Below are 25,075 nucleotides of genomic sequence, written 5' to 3'. Positions count from 1 at the left end.
CAAAGTGGCAATTTTTTTCAATTAAACTTTTCAATTTAATCGTTCAAAGTAGTTAAATAAAAAAAATCCAAAAAGGGATAGGTATAACAAATTATGCAGCAAAATCTAACTCGTACAATTCAAAAAGGAAATTATCCTGAAAATAATATTCAAATGCCTAAAGATGCAAAAAATGAAATTGCTCACTACATTTTTTCCCTCTTTAAGTTCGCCGTCTTTGTGTACGCGAGCGTACAAAAGAAAATAAACCGAGACAACTTGCTAGCATTCGAATTAACGCAGTCGCTTGGAAGCGCGCATGAAAAACATCTGAATAAATTATTATTGTTTGTCGAACGTTTCGAACGAATGGCGACGCCCATCGTGCTATCCCATCGTCGACGTGTGCGGCCATTATTTAAACGCTCTACTTCCACGCAGCTTATCAAATACAGGTATAATGCGCTTTGCGGAAACACGAACTGGATCCACGTCGGCCACACCGCAAGATGTATGCGCGTATGTAATATGCGTTTTGCGCATGCTTGTGTCAGAAAAACGCACGACTGACATTACGGTCAGGGACGAGTTTAACTCCGCGGTTTTAAGTAGAGCTTACACCCTTACCGTCATTTCCGAAAAAAATTACGGTAGCGGCTTGCGTTTTAATATCCTCCGCGAGTGAAATAATTTGCAACGACGATTCACTTTTCGGGTTTTAATTGGTTTTAGAAATGAAATTGATTATACGAGTAAGCTAAACTAATTTCTCTTTGCGGCACCGTCCGTCGGCTGAATCGGATTAGAATTAACCGTTCGAAAAAAATATTATTTTGCACAAAAGCTCAGCTTGAGTAAACTTTTCAACACTTCTACTCGACATTTACCATTGTCATAAATTTTCTATGACAGTCCACTTTTGCGGATCATAAAATTTACTTGTTGATAAGAGACGATATAATGTAATATTTATAGCATAATGCAAATACGTTAAAGATACCGCAGTAAAAATCTATTCAATAACGTTCCTCGTAAGAAATACCTTTTATCTCATTTCAATTAATTTGCAAAACCTGCCGAAAGAGATAATCTGCGTAAATCCGATACGTTCGAACAAATTTAGAACGTATACTTTTTAAGTGTATCTCGATAAAGAAAAATACTTATTAAAGAAAAATAAATTTATCGTAATCCGGAAAATCCAATTTAATGAAAATTATGAAAACGCACAGGAAGATATTTGCAAAATTCCCTAAAAGATTAGGCTTGCACGGATCAACAGTTTGCCTTATGCTCACTGTAATTTCTGTTCCGCTCGACGGATACCAGTTGGATCGACATCGACGAAGATGCGCGCCTGCATTTCGCCAGCGCATTCCTCAGCGGTAAAGTTTTAGGTTGCGATAAGACGCGCCGTGATTCTTATGCGCGACTCGATAAACCAAACAATACTTCCACCTTACCGTACTCTGTGCAAAACGCGCGAACAAGCTTTCGCGTTCGCGCGCCTGCAATGACTCACTGTTGATCGCAATTGCAAGCCGTCGTGAAATATCAGATAACGTCGTACATGTCGTATTTCGGCGAACATGTGTGAGAGGAATGGTTTTTTTTACACGAAAAAAAAAAGAGCACTCATTGATGATATCAACAAAAATATCGCGATCAATAATTGTTAATATCACTTGCACGTGTCCTAAGATAATTCTCTGTCGACCTTTTGACCTCGTGATCGACACCGAATCTCAATCGATCTGCACCACACAAAAAAGGCTACATTAATTTATTGATTCTCTTCTATTTTACGAGATTCCGCATCAATTAACCAAATTTCTCGTGTAACAAGTGATTCGCGCGACGCGCTTTCGAGCAACGAAGTGTTAATTGCTTATCGACGAGGCGTCTTATCGCACTGCAAATTTGCGATAACGCATTGACGATGAACGCGCGCGCGCAAAAAGGAACGATGCGTTAATTAAGACTCGTGGGGACAGCGGGCGCGGAGGGGAAGCGTAGGTATACACGGCGCATTATCGCGATGAACATTAATTTTTCGTCAATAGTGCGATAATCGGATGTTTAAATGCAGATGCAAATTACGCGCAACGTAGCAAAGTCTGATAAATGATGACAGTTAGATACACACTATGCGCAACGAGATGAATGATTAAATAATACCGCGAAGTTAATCAATCGTGACGAGTTCCGTGTACAACTTTCAAATATCTTAATAATATAATTAAGAAATTCAATATTCGATACGATCTATTGCTATTGATAACTTTCGAAGTCAAACTCCAATTGTCCAATGTTCAGTTCTTACATTTTCAATATTCTCTTCGTCTCCATGCGTCGTATCTATTCAAATGTCCGATTCGCACAGTGAAATCTTAATGGTAATCGCCGCGAGTGGGCGCCGAGTATGATCGCGTGAATCACGAAAAAACGCCGTTGCGCATTAGCGAGGAGGTGTCGGGAAAATCTGCAATTTCTTCAGAACCGCGCGATGCGCACGCCTCGATCACGACCGCAGGAATCGGCCGAGTCATCGTCGCGCTAGAGCGTGCAAACTTCAAGGTTACGTAATGAGTCATGAAAATCTGGCCGTACAACTTCGCGCCGACCGCCCGACAAATATTTTTCCTCTCCACGCGAAAATCCGCGCCGGCGGCGGCGCGGCGTCTCGGGCATTTCCGAGCGGCTGCTTTTCCCTCCTTTCCCCCCCCCCCCCATTCCGAAAATTTATGCGAGTGCTCGAAGACTCGAAATGAGATGAGAGAAATGAGATCAGCGTTTTATATCTTCTCGATAATTTCCACAAGTCGGATTTATGGGCGCACCGTAAAATCGCGAAAGTCCACCGTGCTACGCGGAAGTTGCCGGCGATTCAGCGCTTTCCGCGGAATCATGCGCGTGACAATGCAACGCAAGCCGCTTATCTCGAAATGATTTGTGCGATGACTGCGATCGGATTATCGCGAGATTAATCATCGAGCCCCAAAGCGACGGTGTGCGCTTTCCCTTCCTCCGCGAGGATCCTACATCCTTTCGTTGGATTGACTTTATTAAGAGCCGAGCAACACTTGCTCACGCAATCAACAGAGGTGAAGCATGAACTCGCGCCGCGTGTGCATTGATAATCCTACCGCATCGCTGCTCCGCGTATGAATGAAATATAATCTCTTTTTGCTATATAGATAATATAGCAGAAAGAGATGTAGTCCCCCATCATAAATCAAATTCTCTCTAAAAGGACTCGAGATATTTCATCAAAAAGTTCGAGAAGGCGGAATAATTATTCCTTGTCCAATTCTACATTTTTATACATATATATCGCGTCTAATTAAAAACTATTATGTTTATTATATAAAAGTATTAAAATTTTTACGCGCTTTTCATGCACGGCTGCTGGTTTTATTGTACTTGGTACGCTAAATGATAAGTAAATAAATCAATTTCTATCTCTTTAACAACGTGTGAAAATAGCATTCCGTTAGAATTATCATCCTATTAGCATTACTCCATTTACAAAGTGCGTGCATTTTCTAACGAGTGAGTCAATACGGCTTTTCCTTGACGAAAACGACGCGCGTGAAAACAACGCAGTCGGTGTCTACGTGTTTTCCGCGATTGTTTCATCCGCGCGAGCTGCTCGTTATACATTCACGACAAGCGAGGCCCCGAGTCCTTGATCGATTCCATCCAGAAGTAATTAGACTGCAGGCGCGGCCCTCGGATGAAATTCCAGGCAGGAGGTGCCGAACCAATCTTATCTCTCGTGCCATTTAAGAAGACGAAGAAGTAGGGCGGGTGACCACGCCCGGGATTAAACCAATGACGCTGTGCCGGGAAACGGTTCGTCGAATAAAATCATTATCTATCTCTACGTGTAGATTGGCCGTTTTACGAGCTGAATACGACTACGATTTCGCGTCGTGTTTTCGAGTCGCTGTCGAGTCGCTACATTGAAAGAGTAAAAAAGGATAGGTATTTCCCGCCCGTTTCCTCAGAATCTTGCTGAAACGATTATGAATACAATTAATTTACTTACATATAATGCAACAAAAAAACAATTTTACACGTTGGTTATTTAAATGAGGACAAAAGTTGTAAAATTTTTATTTCAAACCCCTTTTTTTTTACCAAAAGATCCCAAAAACTAATAATAATTGTGATAATTTACATAAAAACCACCAATATTTATCACCAACGGTATTTAAACAGTATTAAAATGTGCATTTGATTACTTATTAATGCTAATTAGTTTTATATGTTACTGTATAATTCGCTCGCACAGTTTTTCCAATTTTCGACTTCACTTTTCGGAAATATTTGTCTTTCACGTTTTGATTTGCATTAGCGCGCTGCGTTAATGTTGAAAGATTAATTATTTAGGGAACCTTGATCGAAGTACATTGTGGTAAGCTGTTACTATCGCTATTACCATCATTACATAATGCACTCGGCTTGAATAATTCATGAACGATAGTAATTCATGAACATAGTCCAATATTAAACGTCACTAATATAATCCAAAGAAAGGTACGAATCGATAAATCAAATTCCACAATTCGGTCCACGTACTAATCTTCTCGCGCGGCATTACGCGATTCCCGACGAGAATGAAGAAAGAAAAAAGTACCGGCGAGGAAAAAAAGAAAATATTCGATCCTCCGGAGTGAAAAATTGCCGGAGTGAAAAACTCGACTTTTGCGCTTCTCTCGCCTAGCCTCTCTCGGCACGCAGATCAAAACGGCGAAGATTCGAGAACGGTGCCACTTTCTACGATCGTCCTCCGCGGATATAGCGGCACCATTCCTCAATTCTAAACCGAATGGCCTCGAGGGGCCCGCTCGGCCAATGGCGGAGCCGCGATTTTTAGCCCGACGGCCCTCCGCCGCTCGCCTCGGTTCCTAAGCTGCTATATCGCTGCGGTGCCTTCTCTAATCGGTGGCCCGTTTCGACCAATGGCAATCCAGTTTAGACGGCAGTAGAAGCTTAGGAAATGGTTAGCCTCTATCTCCCTCTCTTTCTCTCTCTCTCTCTCTCTCTCGCTCCCTTTTCCTCTTGGTCCCCCGACCATAGTAGGGCCGCGACCGACTCTCACGAGACACAAGGCTATCCTTTGTCCGAAACTCGCTTGGCACTCGGCCGCGTTGAAAACGTCTCCGACTACGCTATAATCGCGTCGTAATTACGATAACGAGCGGCCCGTAGCCGACGGTTCGGCACGCGGGCCTGCTGTTACGTGCCGCAATTCGCATTATAAAAATTCATTTCTTGTTATCAATAGTTTCGGAAACTTCCAGAAATCTTCGGAACGTTTAATCGCTAGAACTCTTTTTCGTATCAGTACGTGCTCCGCTACTCGAGAGATATAACTTCTTGTATTTACTTAGCCTTGCATTTGTGATAAAGAATCCTTGAGTTTGGCTTGAAGTTCCGTTCTCTGTCGTCTACCGTAGCCAAAGACTTTTAACTCGTTATTCTATCTTAAACGAAATTTTGGTCCAGACAATAGTACAGTTTTTTAATTTCATTTACGTCTCGCACGTAATACGCGCGTTGCGCTGGTGAATCCGCAATTTATTCATCATTCTATCCTACCAAGTCCATGTTCAATGAGGAATCGGTTTAGATCCTCGGCACACTAACATATAATAATTCATACGAATATAGATAACATTCGCAATTAGATTTATATGAAGATTTCTCTTCCCCGCCCTCCCCCCCTCTCTCTCTCTCTCTCTCTCTCTCTCTCTGTCTCTACCGATTCTCAAATTTCTTCATTAAGCTGTCGTTGAATGGAATTTATTATTGGCGCATGAGAACTATATAAAACAATGTGAAATCTGAATTAGATATCTAATAATAATTTAAGAAAACTTATTATTTCAATATATTCAATTGTAATAACACGAGAATGTTGTCCCGCTTTCGCTAATGCGCAAGCGCATTCAAAAATTGTCATTACAAATGAATCCAGCAGCGAGCGGCGCGCGAAGCCGATCAAATAATGCCGAATGACGGCCTCGTTAATGGTGTTCCCGTTTGCATAACCGCCATCGTGGAAAACTAGATCGCTGTTACTTTCAGACCTCGTTTCGCTCGTCGGATAAACGTGACGATTGCGATTTGACGGAAAAAGGAGAAAAACAGGCAGGCGTCCACGCCTAGACGCAAGTTATCTGCGTCGCTTTGTTGCATGATCGCGAGAATCCCATTCACCTGGCCGGGACCGCTTAGCGGTTTCCGAGCCGAGCGAAGGACGCCGGCGTACACGATGGATGTCGAAAGCCACCGACAAGAGAGCGTTGCCTGTCTCTCGCGAAGGCACAATGCGGTATGCCTGCCTTGCCTGCCTGCCTGCCTGCCTGCCGTGCCTCATTAATGACTCGAAATGATGCTCGAGAACGACGATCGCGCGCGAACTCGTCGCGCGTATCAAAATTCCCGATCTTACGGGGCGATCCGGGATAAAAATAAGCAGCGATGAATAGTAAGTTGCGCGAAACGAGAGTTCCCATGGCGACCTATTGTTGCCGTCGCTGTTGTCTGATCCCTTGATCGCGTCTCCTTGAGCATGAAAGTATTAACAGACAGTCACGAGCCACGTTTTGAGCGCACGCCACCTACACGTTTCCCGCATAAGATCGCAATCGCCCAGCCGTATAATTAGCGCTCTATGAAATAAAATGGTAATTCCCAAACCGTGACACATTCCCCCCTCGGAATTCCCTCGCAAGACCCAGAAGACCCGTTTCCCGTATTCGCGTGACACCGACCGACACGATATTCGCCGACGGTCGCGCGCTATAATACCCCGACGAGACAACACATTCGCGATGATTTTTGGAGTGACTCCTATTGCGAGGCCCGACGTGCGCCCTCGAAAATGATCACCCGAAGGGTTTTCAGACACACCGGCGGCCGAGGTACCAGCTGCCCAAATCTTTTACAGCCATTCTCTTTGTCCCCCTCTGCCCTCTCCCTTCCTCTCTCTCTCCCTCCCCTCCTCTCTCTCCCTCTCTCTCTTTCTTTCTCTCCTCATTCAGTGTTCTGGCTTACTAACGGCCATGAAGCAGCCAATGCATTACCAAGGGGCCGCTTCCTTTTCTTCAACGGCACATTGTAAAGCTGTGTGCACGCGTCTGTGCACATGTAACACAGACAGGATCGGATAGGTCTGTAGCTAATCATTTTTTTTTAACGATCATCAAGAAGAGACAGAAAAATCAGATAGAGAGAAATTTTGAAGGAAGCTTTTCCGATTCTTTATCTGCGCGCAACTGCTGCGAGACCTAAAGAATATTTCTAAGCTACATTAATTTTGTGACGAGGCTCGAAAATTAAAGTTACATTTCTACCTAGGTATTTTGATCTTATACGGGAAAATATGTGTGAAGGTGAGCGAATAATTTTCTTTGCGTTAAAACGCGTCTGAGGAATTTTTCCAGTCTTAAATATACACATTCTAATTTTTCCTTGAAATATTTTTAGATATTTAAAAGGGGCTGTTTCAATAAAACAACTTCTATATCGACTGTCAAATGTCTCTTTAATTTCCCTCATTAAAAGATAAAGAATTTCGGAACGGTACGTCACGATATTAATCATGATGTAGACCGAGTCAATATCCCATGCGAACATTTACGAGATATCTCAGTTTCAGTATCATTACTGCACGGAATTACGACCGTTCATTATTCAACAGTTCGCAACTAGCAATCATTTTCAACAATAGCCGCTCCCATTCTTTGCAACAACAAACGCGTATGAAAACTTTCAGGAGGAGAAGGTACCTCCGACGCGACATTCACAGACGATCGTAACCTCTCTTTGAAGCCGGTCGAGGAGACTCGTACCTGACATACACCATGACAGTGGTAGACCTGCAATCCGATTAATCGCGGTACATTCTCGCGAATCAGTTTAGAGCTCGAGTTAATGTGCGCGACGCACGGAAATAACGCGCGCGACGATAATAATAACGCGAGACTAAAAAGTCCAATCAGCAAATAGATTTGATTAATCGTCGATTTTTGTTTTTGCACCGCGGGACCCCATTCCAATATTTTTCGTCCGCGTCGTGGACGTCTAACAAGACTTTCGTCGGAGTCGCGTCTGCCTAAGCGGTAATCGGACACCAAACGAGGCAACGGAGTCGTTGTCTGGTGACCCATTTATCGCTCTATACTGTCTAGTGTTACAACCGCGAGAAGAGTCGCGTCGCAAAATATTATCGTACGGGCCACGGTAGATTCGTCAGTGACAAAGGAGCGACAGTGATGGACCGGACCGTGCGGCAAGAGTCGGCAATAGGAAAATGAGATTCTATATTTCCATCGAGATTCGTCGATTTTCTATCGCAGACGCAACCGCAATATCCACAATTGCGCCCAATAAGCCAGATAGCCAGGGGGAGAGAGAGGACTTTGGATCTCTCTAGATCTGTCGCTCTGGAGTTGTTCCACGAACGATACACGAAGCAAAGTGAAATGGTATACTTCAGAACAATGTACTCTAAGATTGAGATAAAAAATATTATATTGCTGAAAACGCATACTAAATTAATATTGTTGAATTTTAAATTAAAATGTCAAACGTGTGTGTGGAAGTCACATAGCGATTCGCACAATGATACATTATAAATTAGAGGAAATAAATTAAATATATGAGCACAGAGAGAGATTTTTACTTCCATCGGATTGAAGAGCAATATCATTCTTATGTATTATATTTCATATCCTGCGCGGCGCTGCATAGGATAACAGCTAACGAAAATGTTGAAACGGTCAGCCAGAAGAGGCGAAATGTAAGAAAGGTGAGACGATAAGCAGAAAGGAGCGGACAAGTCAAGAGAGAAGATAAAAGCAAGCAAGAAAGGAAGAAAGAAAGAGAGAGAGAGAGAGAGAGAGAAGGGGGAGAGAAAGAGAGAGGAAGAAGCGGAGCTTCGTATGCATGTAGAATGCAACAGTTAGCACATAGTGCGAGGAGAGATGCTATTGCCGACGTGTGCACGTGAGTTGAAGTGAAATACGACGAGAGAAAGAGACGGAGTGAGACCGTGCCGGTCTCTCACAATGTCGCTTTTTCAACGTGTACGCGCGTACACGCACAACGCACACGTTCTCCCTCTCGTGCGCGCACACGTGCACATTTTCTCGCGTACACGGTAGTAGAGGAGCGCATACGTGCGAAGAAGACGAGCGGGGGCTCTCTGCGGCGCGGTTGAATATCGGCGTTTCGGTCGGCGTGATAAAGCGAAGCCTCGCGCGCCCGGATGAAATTTTGCCGGCGTACGCACGGGGGACGATTAAAACGCAACAGATCACCGCCGCCATCCGTCACCGGATTAGCCCCCGTGTTTTCAACTCCGCTTCGCTTCACCGCCGCGGCGGGCGAATGATATTCTAACGGCCCGCTCGCGGATCGTGACGGAGAGCGTATGGAAAGCATCTCGTCATTCGAAATGAATTAACGTCCGAGGAACTGTAATCATTTTATCCTATTATTGTTATCCGGCAGGTGTGAAATGAAATGAAGGGAAAAAAGTGAGGGGAAGGCATGAGAAGGATTTACGGTACCGCGCGCTTTTAGTTCTATAAAAATTGATATTTTTATCTCCTATTAGACGTCCACTTCTTGCCACTCTTTTTTTTCTGTTTTCTGTTCTCTGGAACCTTGATCGCCCTTAATAAATCTTTAATATCGATACGACGAATTCATCAAATATCGATAGCCAAATCGACCTGATTATCAATGAGATCAAACAAAGACAGAGATAAATTTTTTTAATATTATATATTGTCTGAAGATTAATTAAAAAATATATCCTACATACAAAAACTCTTGGATTCCTCAGGACTAAAATTAAGGACTGCGATTAATGTCGAAAAGCTGATCGTATTAATTTGCAGATTTCATTTCATCGTTGCAATTTTTATTCGTCGACGAAGCGTCCCGATTTTCAACCGGTGGCAGTTACTGCTAATCCAGCGATAGCGAATTTTAGTCCCTCGAAATTATTTATCTCGTAAATAATTTAAAAGCCAAGGGCGTTAATTACGCGAAATTAGCATCTAACTTTCAACACGACAAGAGAAACTTCTCTCTCGCGTAGGGCGGACCGGGGGTGGTGGAGGAGGAAGGAGGGGAGGGAACGAAGAACACAGGAGTAGTTGTAAATTGCTTTATCGTATTGCGGGCTTCTCGGCGGCGCATTCGGATGAACGGCGAACGAGGCACGGGGAAACGAAGTAACTGATTTATGAACTGGAGTTACGAGACGTCGTCTAACACGATGGGAGATCGGTTGCGTGCCCATGAATGTCAAATAAACGCACGACATGGATTCATCGGAGCGCGGCTTATCGTCACCGACACGCCGTTTTAATCAGTTAGGACGCACTCGGACGGGAGTCCTTCGTACGTTCTCTCCGTTAGGATAGCCGGTTTATCTATAGATAAACTATACTTTATTCGCGCGCGTCAGCTCTGCTCCACACTCCGCGACTACTAAACGCTAACGTTGTTCGTTAACGAGCTAGCCGGCCGCACTAATTATCCCCAGGGTCTACGTAATCACTTAATACCTTGTTATCCGATTGTATCGGACGTTGACCCATTTTGCAGTTTCGAAACGTTCGCCACTCATGTGTCCGGGCGATTATTATTTAAAATGGCCTTTCGCACATCGATGCATAGTCGACCATTGAGAAACTTTTCTTTCGTCGCGCTGAGGCAATCGCGGTTATGCAAGCGCGAAGTTCCAAAGCGGAACGATTTAATTGCCGCGACGGGTCCGGCAAGATTAATATACGAGATTTATTTGAAAAGTGATTGAAACAAAGCAACAATTTCAGACGGATACACGATGTCGCCATTGCATTACTATAAATTTTGCGTAAAGAAATAAATCATTAATATGTAAAATAATTATTTTTCATTTTCAACACAGAAACTAATAAAAACATGTCAAATTATACTTTGCTCAGTGGTATTATAATTTTTTAAAAATAACTATTCTCGATATTGGTATCTCTCAGTAATGACAATAGATATTGTTTGATTTAGTTTCAGGCAAATATATAAATTTAATATTTAATTTAAAATTTTAGCTATATATGATGGAAGCGTACGACACTAAAAATTTCATTAAACTTAACAGCGATCTCTCCTTTCTTTCATCGATAATATATAGTAAGACGGTCCGGATTACGCACACCAATTCGTTTTACTGCGATTTATTTCTATCCGCTCACCCTTCGCGTACTAATGCTTTAAAGTTCCTCGAGGAGAGCGTTTCCGTCGCCGTCGCGTATCGGTCGCCAAAATAGAGGGGAAAAACGAAGTAAAGGGGTAAACGAGAGACGAGAGGGAAACGGACAGAGAGAAGATGTGTCATTTTCGTCAATTTAACGGACCCCTTTCCTCCCTCACGACCCCCAAAGCAGCTCGCAGCGCTCGGTCCCCACCGTTGGCAGTGCCCTACCAACTTCCGCCCCTGACTCGCTCCCACCCTCGTCTCGTCGAAGCGAGGTCAATCGACGGAGAGGGCTGAAGACGACCCCCACCCTCTCGCAGCGACCCTCCCTACCACGGCTACTCAATATCGTTTCATTACGCACCCTGCTCCACCGACTACCCAACCACCCTTCTCTTCCTCACCGTCTCCCTTTCCGTCTCTCTCTCGCTCTCTCTCTCTCTCTCTCTCTCTCTCTCGCTTTCTCTCCCGTCTCGGTTTAACCCCCGTCGTACTCCTCACTTCACCCTCCTTACGTCCCTACGCTCCTACCACGGCGACGAAACACGAACGCCGACGAATTTTTATTGTTACTTCTCGCGCCGCTTCCTCTGACCTCCCGCCGCCCACCCCCATCCGCCCAGCGCCTTCTCCTCTCCCTTTTTTATGCGCCTTTTAACGATCAGCAGTAACTGCGCCCATCCGCCGCCCCCTCGCTCGCGCCTGCCTTGCCTTGCCTTGCGTTGCCTTGCCCTGCCGTCGTGCCGAGCCTTTTCGGAAAAGGGAACGGATGCGGCTGAACAATGGGAAAAGGGATGATACGTACACGTTGAGATATATTGCTCTCCGAGTTTGCGTTCGGTTTTCGTTTATGCCTCCCCGGCACGATACTGGAAATAATCGGGCTAATCGGAAGTGACGCCGCACAGTCCTTATCAGCTCCGACCGAGTACAAGTTTCAGATATCTCGCGAGATAGCTATTGCGTTTTAGCTTTATACATTCAGCTCTCTTAAGAATTATTAATATTACATCTTTCGCGAGCGCTACGTATCCCTCGCCCTATAAATCTTCCATTAGACAATGAAATATTACCGGATATGTGTGTAGCAGCGAAGCGCGTGCTCTCGCCTAATCCACGCTTTGCATGAACGAGAGGCAAGTGCGTTAGATAGATGAGCCTTTTCTTAACGTCAAACAGATTAACCCGCGATCATTTTGACAACTCGGAAGTAACATACGGTTCCGGTGTTACTTGATAGAACGCTGATACGAAATGCTCTTTCTAATCGTCTTCCTTATCAACTTCTTATCGTTACGCCCCTTCAACCTTTCTTCCGCCTCTTTGTAAAAAAAAGCGCACCAAGGTGCACTTAATGAAGTTTAAATGAAGAAAACAGAGCCGTGACGTTCTTTTCAATTTCAACCTGCATCACCGCGAGCGAAGAGACTCGAGATGATAACAGCGCGACTCTCTAAGCAGAGCGACCTTCGTCGCTTCTAATCGCGCGCACGTGCATCACGCGCGTCACGCCGTTGCCTCGCAACTGCATACCACACCGGGGGATAATATCCCTTTACCTATACTACGTCGATCCACTTCCGCGTTTTCACGTTTACCGCCGAATCCGCCTCTGTCGTGCAGTCGTACGGCGTCCACGGCGCGATAACGCAGTCCAGTGACATGGTCGTTACTGGGGAGACCCGCGGCGCACGGTGCCCTCGCGAGATCGCGAGATCGCCCCGTCGGCCCTCGGCTCCACGGTGCCACGGAACGCGGGACGGCGCGGGGGTGCGGGCTTCATTACGTCCAATTCCATGTCCTCTCGCCGCCGGCTGCCGGCGGCGATGGGTATCGCGCGATTACGTGCGTGCGAGCCGACAACGGGGATTACGCGGTGCGTGACGATTATCACCGCGCGCGCGTCTCTCTCTTTCTCTCTCTCTCTCTCTTTCTCTCGCCGCGCTCGCTGAAACTCGCTCCGCTGCTGAGATCACCGGCCGATGAGGAGCGACGCGCGCGTAACAGGTGTAACTAACTTCTCCGAAGGGCGACGAGGAGAGAAGTCCTTCCGCCCGCTTCGGCGGCGCGCGGCGGCGGCGGGAGCAACAGTTTCCTTCTAACTTCTCGAAAGCTGTCCGCGCGCGAAAAGGACGACGACCCCCCCGTGAAGCCACCGCCTTTGGAACCCAACTCACTTGACCGACACCACCTTTTATCGCGCCGCTTGTCCCTCTACTTTTCACGCCCGTTCGCGACACTCGTCATCATTCTTCTCGCCGAACACCCTCTCGGTCTCACCCTCCGCCGCGACGCGGACGCACGCGTCCCGATGGCACGACGATGGCGTGCACACTCGCGCGTTCGGAACACCACCGAGATTTCGAAAGCCGGTTCCACCTTCTGTCACTCTTTTCCGAACGCGCACTGGTCGATCCTCCAAGATCGCGGGCGTCCCGAGAGGAGAGGCAGAGGAACGCGGCGCACACATGCAACTCGTGTCGCCCCTACCCCCTCGCTCGACCGTTCGCCTCCTCCTTCACTCTCCGTCGAACTTCCACTGTCGGCCTCCCTTTTTAGAACCTCTTCGCGCTACGAAGAACGAGGGGTGAGAGATACGGGAGAAAAAGAAGGAAGGGGTAAGAGGGGGGAGGGGAGGCCGGCGAGAGCGGAAGGGTAGGTGTCTCGAGGAAGGATTCGCGAAAATTTCTCGACCACCAGCGGCAGCTGCGTTCCGAAATGAGGAGCGACGCGAACGAGAGGTGGCGGCGAACGACGACGACGACGACGACGATGACGACGACGACGACGACAACGACGACGACGATGACGGCGGCGACAAGGACGACGACGACGACGACGACGACGACGACGACGACGACGACGACGACGACGGCGACGGCGGCGGCGGCGGAGGAGGAAGGGAGAGAACCACGGAGGGCGCGCAGCGGACAGGGAGGAAGGGACGAAGGAGGGTGCGAGGCGGGAGAGGTCACAAAAGTGGAGGAAGAAGCGTAACGGCGAGTGCACGCAACACCGACGCGTGCGGAAACGTGCCTTCCGCGAGTACCGGAGCTCGCCCCTTAACGGACTAACCGAAAGGCAAAGAAGGGGAAGTTGGGGTAGAAGAGAAGGACTGGCGGGGAACGGCGCGACGGCGACGGAGGGAGAGGGGGTGCGAGGGAGGGGGAGGGCAAGGTGGGAAAGGAGGACGGATGGTCGTAAGAAGAAGAAAAGAAGGTTTCGGGCGGCGGCCGGGATCGCTCGGTTGTCTGTGGTCAAGGCACGCAGCTTGTGCAGTATTCTCTGCGCGTCTGACGATGCCCGCCCGCTACCCCCTCGGCGACGCCGAACGAGGGGTAAACGTCGCCGACGTGGAAGGGTGGCCTGAGGAGGAGGAGGAGGTCGTAGAGCCTGTCTCGCGAGCCTGATTTCGCCACCCTTCCCTGTACGGGAAATTGCACGCGCGGCGCCTAATTCTTCTCGTAGCTTCTCGTCACCGATAACGGGGACGCTGGCGCCAATCTCCTCTCTAGCAATTTCAAATTTCGAGGAGATGGTCTCGCTCGAACGCGATTTAGATAAGTTCCTCTTTTTTTGTGTGCGTAAACTATCTGTTCTCTTGTTTTTCCGTTGCTAAGTTTGTCCTCGATATTGATGAATCAGACAGCCGTATTGATTGCCGCCCAACGTGGTTTAATCTTTATATAGACCGATTATTGATTACTATTCTCAGAAAAAGAAACAATTACAAATATTTTCTCGCAAGAACTTAGCCACGAAGAAGTATATGGGTGTTGTATTACGCAATAAATAAATCTATACCTCCGTGATAACTCGACTCGTGAAATATGATAAAAGTACTCGAGCAAAATTTCGAAATCGCAGTTAATTAATTGCGCGATCATCATATCGGGGATGTGACTTCCGGTGAAAGAAACCGCAATTATTTCTTCCATAATTAAATCATCAGGAGGAAGACGATTTCTCACGAAAACTTGAAACCGCACGGGAAACTACTCACAGAATATTATCGGATTTTCCGGCAGCGTGGTACCACCCTGTTGAACGTGCAGGCGCGAGTAGGAGTCACGCCTGGCACATAGTCAGCCAGGATTCGGCGTTTCGGTTCGCAACAGGTCTCAACCACCAGCGTGTTCTCTCTCTCCCTCTCCCTCTCTTTCTCTCTCTCTCTTCACTCACACATAGACACACTCTCTCTCTCTCTCTTTCCCTCTCCATTCTCTCTTTCTCGTCGCATCCCTCTTCCTCTCTCGGTCACTCTCGCTCCTTCACATTCGCACACTGATAGAGAATCCGTTTCTACATTATATACCCGCGACATACATAGAAACACGCCACGCGGAACGTATGCACGTACGTGTACATGACACACTGACGCTTAGCATGAGCATATATGTTCATATATACATAGAATATGTTGCCATGGCACAAACACACACACACATACACACACACACACAAGTGCACGCGCACCCACGCAGCAAGCACGCTGACGACACGCCTCTCTTGTACGCGAGATCAGCGCGCGCGCGAGCAGTCGATCACCGTGCATCCTGGTACACGCGTGTGTCTCCACGCGAAAATGTCTTACGTACATACGTACGTACGTACGCACGCACGCACGTACGCATACGTGCTGATATGAAATGTATATCGCAGTAGAGTGAGTCCAAACGCGACTTGTCGCCGGAAGAAACTCGACCCGACTTTTTACTCACCGACTACGAAGACCATATTCTTTGTCCATCGCAGCAGCTCCCGTCGGATGTGTCTGCGTTCCTGTATGCAGCGGGCATAGGGGCAATCCGCCATTTTTGAAATCACATCTTAGGATGTGTGTGCGCGTGCCGGCCGGGTGCGCCTGCCTCGTGTTCCCGCGTGGATGTCCACCCCCTCCACCGCCGGCGCTCCTCCGTCCTCCTCGTCGTCGTCGTCGCCGTTGTCGCCCTCGTCGTCGTCCTCCCGTACCTCCTCTCCTCTTCCTCTGTCTTGCTCACCCTCCTGCCCCTTCCACCCCTACGACCCTAGTTTCCCTTCCGTGTCTCTTTCCGATTTCCTCCTTCCACACCTAGTCGCTCCCTCCCTCGAGTCCCTCTCCTTCTACCACTCGCTCCTCTTTCGCCGACCCGTTCCTCTGTCTTTCAGCGCGCGCCGTAAGCGTGAGACGTGCGTGAGGGAAAACGGTAGCGCGCGCGTGTACACGTTGTCGCGCGCTAACGTGCGCGCTGCCGGGTGCGACGTCACGCGTGATGTAGCGCGATCGGAATCAACGTCGTCGTCGTCGTCGTCTTCGTCGTTGTGGACCGTTGGTGTGGTGGTAGCAGCAGCAGTTGTAATGGTAACGGCAGTGAGGACCCTGTCGTCGTCGTCGTGGTCGTGGTCGTCGTCCTCGTCCTCGTCCTCGTCGTTCGTCGTCGTCGTCGTCGTCGTCGTCGTCGTTGTCGTCGTCGTCGTCGTCGTCGTCGTCGCCGTCGTCGTCGTCGTCGTCGTTTCGTCGGCCGTGGTGCGACGCGACGCTCCTCCACGCGCGTCGGAGGGATGGCAAGCCGACGGCGGCGTCGGCGTCGGTGTCGTTGGCGGTGGCGGTGGCGGTGGCGGCAACGGCGGCAACGGCGGCACGGTGGGGATGTAGCCGCGGAGGGATGACGACCACGCTACTCCTCCCAGGTAGTGGGACAGGGTTAGGACACAGAAACGCACAACACACGTGCACGCTTGCGCCCTAGAGCGCCACGAGAGTGCAGTCTGTCGCCGGCGGCGCGTCCTGACTCACCCTTTCCTTCTCTCCCTTTCTTTTTATCTCTCTATCCCTCTACGCCACCCTACCGCCCTCCCTCCCTCCCTCCTTCCTTCGGCCCGCACCTTTCTCGTATATGTGGGAGATCCTCTCCCTTTTCTTCCGCCGAATTCTCCTACGGCGATCGGATCCGTGCGTCGTCGTCGTCGTCGTCGTTGTCGTTCGCCTCCTCCTCCTCCTCCTCCACCTCCCCGTTGTCCTCTCACCCAAAGACGCTCGCAGATCGTCGGTTGCTATCTGAAACAGAAACAAGACCGTACTCGGTCAAGACGTCTGCGGATTCACGAGGCAACTCGCGTCTTATCGCTAGAAAAAAATTATCTCCCTTTCGCTTCGCTCCCTAAGACGGTGCACTCGAAGAAGGGAGTCATATGCACTCGTACAAAGTTTCGGGACTATTTACACGTCCTATTAGTCGCGCATCGCGATACCTTCGACGTGTCTATCCTATCTACAACTACGTCGCGTCGCGGCGACGAGATCCTCCCACACCGCGATTCCGTCGCACCTGCGTGCAAAAAGCGGAGTGGGCGGCCGCCGGCCCCATCCCGAAACAGGAAGGGTACTGCTGCTGCTCGAAATGAAACATTGCCGGTAAGAAGAGCGTCAGAGTCGGCGGTGTAGGTAGTAGGTGGGTGGTAGGGGTGGCTTGCACTCTCTCGCGTGGTGAGGCGACACGAGCACAGAGGACGTGGAGGAGGTGCAAGAGGAGGAGGAGGAGGAGGAGAAGGGGAGGACGCGGAAGGGTGGCTATAGGGGCGGATTCGCGCGTTCTACGTCCGCGAGGGGGCAGGTTGGCTGCGGGACGCGAGACGCGGGGAAGAGCGAACCAGGCGAAGGGAGTGAAAGAGAGAGAAAGAAAGAGAGAGAGAGAGAGAGAGAGGAGAGAAAGCGGGAGCGAGAGAAAAAGATAGAGAAGGAGAAAGAAGGAAGAGTGCGCCTAATATGCAACAAGAGAAAAAGAATTGGCGATCAATAGGTAGTAGCTGGTAAGCGTCCTTTCATCCGCCCCCGCGGACACCTCGTCCTTTCCACTCGCCCTGTCCTCCTCTCTCGGCCCACCTCCTCTCGCACTCTCACCTCCTTCCGTCTCGGCGGTCTCCATCCTTGCGCCATCCTTTCGCCCCTCTTAACCCACCCTCCGTCGCTTGCCGGCCACCTTCGTCCCTCTCCCCCGTTCCACCTTCCCGATTTTCTCTTGAGTTCATCGCGAAACTCTCCGCCACTCCATCGCCTTCGTTGTCGAGACATCCGCCCTAGCGCACGCCTAAGTTTGTCTCGGCTCTCCAAGACCAAACATCACCTAATTAGCTGGTTATTTCTTTCCTTCTGTCCCGACACCCCCGTTGATTTCATTAAACGGACGCTGTTTCAACGGGGTACTCGAAGAAAAAAATTGTTCGTACCTCGCAGTATGTCATCTATGAAAATGTAATAAAATATCTATCCACTCATATCTGACCACTTTCACAAGACAGGTTTAAATACAATTTTAATTAATACTCATAGAAGCGGAATTTATAAAATTCAGTGAGAGATGCAATTTATAATCGAGACTACTTAAAAAAATTGTCGACGATTGTCAACATGACGCAAAAAAATAAAAATAATAATAAAAATAATAATAAAAATTGCAACTTTTAAAGATTGCTCGCGATTGTACTTGCCTTCGTCAATTAAGAGAGTAAAGCGGAAATGCATTCCACTTCGAAAGATGAACGATAAAACGAGGGAGATACCGGCGCGTGGAAGAGTATTTATTCCCTTGGGTCGGTTTATCCGCGTTTCCAACGGTCAGTTGACCCAAAGCGAAATTATACTCTACGTCGCGCACAATAATGAGAAACAAGTACGAGGACACGCTCGCTCCCGGCGACGGTCACGTGACGTGAGATACGAGCGTGTGCCAAACGCCTCTGATCTTTCTTTCGCATAGGTGCAATTTACTTATACCGGATCGCAGAAAGAGCGTCCGCCGGTATATACATTGCTCCACCGACTTCGCCGACGCGCACGGCTGTCCGGAAGGAGGATATTGCATATTTTATATTAGGTCGTGCGCCGAACCCTTCCTCGCGCCCGTCACCGTAAATTCACGAGCTGTTCGTACCTAACTTTGATTCGATCGCGTTTCCGCGAAGTCCGCATAATTTCACGAACAATTTTGCGATACAATTACATCATGCTAAATAATTCTATTCTCGTTCCTTTTTTATCTCGATATAAAATTTTAATATTGTTAAATCTATGAAGACGATGTAGATGTTCTTTCCTCCTATTTCTCCCGAAAATTAACTGTAATTTATATTCTTTGATCAGTTGTAAAATGTTAAAAATAAAAAAGTTTATTTGAATATTACGTCATGTAATATTAATAATAAAAATAAGAGAATGAAAATAAGAGATTGATGATTTAGAGAAGATGACATCATGAATTATTCATATTATCTTCGTTATTAGGTGACAAATTCTAGTCATTATTGATGGAATCATTTGTTTAATAGCCTGTCGTGTATGTAGACAGTAATGTGCCAATAATTGATATTCCAAAATACATTTTAACATTCAATTGCACACAGTTTCTCATTCCTTTTAAACTTTAATGTACTATCACACAAATGTATGTACACTTGAATGCTTTTTTGTCATTTAACTTTTTATTCTACTATACACATTTCAAATTATGCAAAGTTAAACATAATCCTCTAAGCGTGTTGACATCTCAGCAGGCCTAATACGATTTCTTTTCCAAAGTTTTCATATTGAATTAGTTATTTGATAAGTTGAATGTAGTTTTACTAATAATCTATACAGTTTACATTACACGTGTATTACATTTTCAGTACTGTAGTCTTATATATGCGAAAGGCTTATATGTACGTACATAATATACTTGCATATACTCTGCAATATTTCCTCTTTATTTTGAATAAAATTTTTTATAACAAAAAACACGGTTTTTTTAATTAAAATCTATTTTTTAAATTTATTTCTGTGGTGGGGCAAATTGCAATCCATGTTTCTTTAGTCACCAAATTTTTATAAATAATATTCAGTGTAATAAATATGTTATAACTTTGGATTTAGAATTTATTGAAAAATATAATCGCGCATATTAAGTTTTCAATTTAAAATATTGATTATTAACAAAGTTACTGTATAAAATGTAAATAGGTGGCCATAATATCACCTTCTGCTCTACTGATTTTTTTTCAAAATCTTTCGAAATTCCGCGTTTAATTTTTACCTTTACGTTATTAATACTGCATTCAACTTCAAATAATTAATTTTTCACTTTTATATAAAGACAGTATAATTATCCCTTTTTCGTATCTTATACAATAAATACGTTTATAATAATCTTATAGAATAGAAATGATAAGACAATTCATATCGATCGTACGCAAGATAGAAAATAAAGAATACTGTGCACGTCTGGCGTGCCATCGATTTTCATCGACGCACCGCAAGATGCAACAGATCGACGACGATCGTTGGATATACGCGGCACCGATCGAAGAAGAAGTCGCGGTCGACGGTGTTCCTTAAAAGCATTTGATCCCGGCGATTGATATTCCGCTCGCGTGTGCTCGCGTCTCTTCGTGGTTCGCAGTCCGGGTTAACTTGGCGATACCGCTGACGGCATAAGATCGATTCGATGCCCGTCCTAGGTAAGCCTATGCGAACGATATCGATGAAACGCGTCGAGGCTTTCGAGGCTCGTAACACACACGCCCCCCCCCCCTTCCCTCCCCCCGCGTTCGCCGCGATGTGTGCATGCATACCGGGTGCTCTCGAGCTCGTGCTCCCCGCCCGAACGGCGTCATTGAACCTTGGGCCACTTGTCGCCTGATGAAGGGAAGAGAGCCTGCGCTACCTTGGCAATTAGTCGGTACCATTACTTACGACCGCGCGAACATACGACCGCAACTTTCGTCAATTGCTGCGCCGCGTCACCCCACGGCAGACGTCACCGTGCGCTCCGCGTTACTCCTCAACCACGGCGTATACACGAATGTGTGTACTCCAGTTCCCGACGACGTCATTGAACTCTTCTAGCGGGCGCCGGAACGACCGGAATTATTTTAGCCTCGGAATTAGGTATCATTACCCTTTTCCACGGATAGGACGGATAATTTGAAGGGAGAATTTGATGACTTATATATATAACGTATGATAAGGCAAAATTTTCAAAGGAATGAAAGATTGATATTTTTTTTATTTCTTTTAGGTAATTATAGTGGGATGATAATATTCGATAGAGATTTGGTAGAGATAAAAAAAAACACTTTCTGTATACATGTATTATAACACTTTGTCGATCTGCTAATTTAAAACGAATGATACAAATAACCTGGCAGCATTTTTCGGGAAACCTTCAGTGCTCTTCATACTTCGATCGCGATATATTTATAGATTTTTCCGCTCGTGAAGACACGATCAAGCCTTAATCAGCTGAGCGAAGAAATAGAAAGCGAATGTGCTTGGAATAATTTCACATAATTTGCTTGAGTGGACCCGTCATCTCTTCCTCCCGTTCGTTATATCAAATTAGCCAACGATACTCGAGGCAAGGATCAGCGTGCATATCACTACAATCCCAATGTATAATATAATAAAGATATTCATATCAAAACTCTATCAAAATTTGAGGAGAATAAATTCGACATTTACTCGATTAACAAATTGCCTCGTAGATCTCTGCGCTGGAACTATACGTAAGTGCCCAAACTCGCGAATGTGAATAAATTTCCATACATGTTAGATCATTATCATATAACTTTCGCAAACTCCGCACGACTCATCCGAAGTACTCGTCGAAGGTACTCGCTACCGAAGGCAGCCTCCGAAAAGCGCTATACGTAGGCATCGACCAGAGCATGAACATTCGAATCCGAGAAGCGCATCGATCATCCCCCCAGAACGTAACGACAAACGCTCGATATCTTTATGCACATTGCGCTCCTCGTTGCCGTGCACGTGCACACGTGTTCGAGGCGCGATCGACGTCATCGCGATGCAAGCTGTTTGTCGATAATGCCTTTCGAGGTAGCGAGAAAAGAACGTCGCGGCGGCGGCGGTGGCGGCGGCAACGGCACAATGCATGGCGCATCCGTCGTGGTGTGCGCGCCTTAGCATCGCTAACGGTTATATCGATCACCCGAAAACGGGAATCTAACATTGATCAAGCAAGCCCCTTTTCAGAGCTGACTCACAAATACGTGTATGCTCGCCGACCACACGTATCAAATATATATTTTCAATTTGAAAGACGAAAGATTTGCATTCAAGATCCACGCTTGTAAATTTAAATAATTTTGTGAGATTTAAATTTTCCCAAGTTTACGCACGTTTTATGTTGACTTGTAAATATTAGGTACGTTTCGCCAGAAAATTTGAAAGTACGATTGTGTGATAATTAAAATGAGATAAATTAAAATGAATACAAACAAAATGAAATAAAACTGAAAATAATATACAATCGCACATCTTATTTGAATTTATTAGATAACTGGCATTACATTTTAAACACAGCTAAAATATATGTGCATTTTACTTAAAGCTCCAGTAGGTGGAAATTAAACGCAGCCGTTTAATTATCGAGAGTCCCTGGTATATGGAAGCCTGTTCTATAGCGTTCGTGCTGTTTCGCGAATCGATTTAGCGTAGAATGTCACTAAGTAACGACGTGAGTCATTGTGGAATGCCAGTTGCAAAGAACACAGGAGAACTTCCACCTAACTACTCGATAATACTCATACACTCGGCAAACTAACTAAACGAGATCCTTTGAGATGACGAAAGATCAAATTTCCGCAAAATAATTGAGCTACACAGGATATATTGATTTTGTACTGTACCTACATGTGTATCCATGATTTTACATCCTTTCTCTAAACACTCTAATAGACAAGGAAGAAGCGTACGAAACAGAATGTATATCTGAGATATCGGTGATCTGTATTTCTGACTAAAATAAAAAATATATATACACATAAACTGAATCCGTAGGGATTCATATTGATATTTGCATCTACATATATGCATCATTGTAATTATACAATTTCAAAGATACATATAAGATCAAAAATACATAAATCGATGTAAAACAATTTATAAATATCTAGTTTTATCGATCGGAAGAGAGACACATATATACATTAAAACGTAATGACATCGAAAAAACGTAATATATATAATGTGCTGCACTTTTTCTCTGTTCCCTTGGGATTACAAACTTTAAACTTTTCTCTTTGCGTATCGATTCTACGGACGCGTAAATAAAGTCATGGTTCAGCTGTTATCGCAAAGTACTGTTCTTCTCCTAAGAAATTGCACCGAGTCATCGAGAGTCACCGATAAGAAATGCAACGCGCGAGTAATCTCGCGCAACTCGCTAGGAGTAAAATCCACAAACGCCCGTGCCGCGCACACGTACTATGCACACACGCTACTATGTGAATATGTAAATATTATTTCTAGGATTCGCGCGAATGCCAACGAGAAATGCGACGGTGTCTCGAATATGAGATTCCGATGACACGTGGTGACACGTCCTTGCGAAACGGGGACGTATCCAGACAGAGGCCGTATATACGATCGTTTTACACGTACATACGTCAGATTGATCAAAAAGGCCTATCTTTTTTTTTACCGCTGGAATTTACTGCTAAAATCCCCAGGTGAAAGAGAAAACGTTTGAATTTTCTGATCAAGTTAACAGTATATAAAGAACCAACTAAAAAAGTGCCTAAATGCTTGGAAGAAGAAATTCGGGATCATCGTCCACTCGACTGATACCTCGAAGCTCAGCTTCCAAATGCGTAAATCTAGCTGAAGAACTCGGGGGGGGGGGGGGTAGCTCGCGCCACGTATCCGCGATACCTTGGCCGACCACCTTACTACGCGGCCCCTAATCGATTTTCCCATTACGCGGATCCGGAGAGCGCCTCGTATACGCGCTCTCCCTTCCGTCGTTCCGTGTCCAGCGTGCATTTCCGTTGCGCGGTGAACAAACGAACTCTCGATTCTCATCGACCTCGCCCCGACTCGCCACCACATCTCCCCCCCCCCTCCCCCGTACTCCACCCCTCAGTCCTACCGATCCAGTCCGCCCTTTTCCTCGTCTTTTACCCCTGCTTATCCGACCGTCGCGACCGGTGCGGCGGGCCGCCGGTTTCGAGATAACGTAATCGTGATCTCGATATATTTCAGATTTCGATAATCTTTGTTATCTGTCGAAATTATGAGCATACACATCAGTCAATGATTTTGAAATACTACTTAAATAATGTCCAAACGTTTCTTGGAAATATTTCTGTTTGTTCGTTCTTTTAATCGCACAATTAATTTTTGAAAAAAGAATTTAAATTAAAAGATGTAATTTTATACAGACGCGTAGAATAGATACAGATTTTGTAATTATTGCATTTTCTCTTATATCTCATCGATTACAAAAATTAGCCAAGTTTCAGCTAATTACACAATTAGATCGATATAAAAACAAAGATCAAATTAAAAATAAAACAGATTCTAAAAAATTCAGGACGCGATTATAAATAAGAGATACTGTGCAATTTATGTATACAAGAAAGTAGAGAGAGAGAGAGAGAGAGAGAGAGAGAGAGAGAGAGAGAGAGAAGAGACATTCCGGTGATAACCGGTTTTTCTTCCGTCCTTTCCTCAGAATCAGCCCTTCTAATTTCCAGCGAAATTGTAACACTCCATTAACGTAATTCAAAATATGCTGAGATATCAAAGCGTCATAATTGGCATTCCTATTTCGCATTCAGGTTGGTATTGGATTTTGCAAAAGATTGGGATTTAAAAAGGGATGGAAAGGACGCCGGCAGCGCACCACCCTCGCTCCACTCTCTTCCATGGCTTTATTGACTAGCGAAATTGCTTCCTGCGTTTCTTTCAATTAAGAGCCCTTTGATCGAGGCGCGATACGGCTCGCGGGCATCGAAGACGACGGCCCGATGTTGAAGTTTAATATATCCACGGTCAGCAAGTTTCCGTGCGGCGTA

The 25,075-nt window shown here is 46.1% G+C and overlaps 1 protein-coding gene across 8 annotated transcripts in view; it reads right to left on the bottom strand.

Moving 5' to 3' along the window:
* The window catches only part of LOC105832848 (mushroom body large-type Kenyon cell-specific protein 1), a 43,918-nt gene extending 27,775 nt beyond the window's left edge, over positions 1–16,143 (bottom strand). For 7 of the 8 annotated variants that reach the window (XM_036286490.1, XM_036286479.1, XM_036286483.1 and 4 more), the window contains exon 1: positions 15,967–16,143. In XM_036286490.1, coding sequence (XP_036142383.1) covers positions 15,967–15,995 — 29 coding nt within the window. In that variant the 5' untranslated portion in view covers positions 15,996–16,143. Of the gene's footprint in view, positions 1–12,804; positions 13,237–15,966 lie in introns of those variants that run through there. The other variant, XM_036286493.1, reaches the window with a different exon arrangement.
* Positions 16,144–25,075: the final 8,932 nt, after the last annotated feature.

Source organism: Monomorium pharaonis, chromosome 1 (genome assembly GCF_013373865.1).
Source record: "Monomorium pharaonis isolate MP-MQ-018 chromosome 1, ASM1337386v2, whole genome shotgun sequence".
In the NCBI taxonomy this organism is placed as follows: Eukaryota; Metazoa; Arthropoda; class Insecta; order Hymenoptera; family Formicidae; genus Monomorium; species Monomorium pharaonis.
This window is presented reverse-complemented; position numbering and strand designations above follow the sequence as displayed.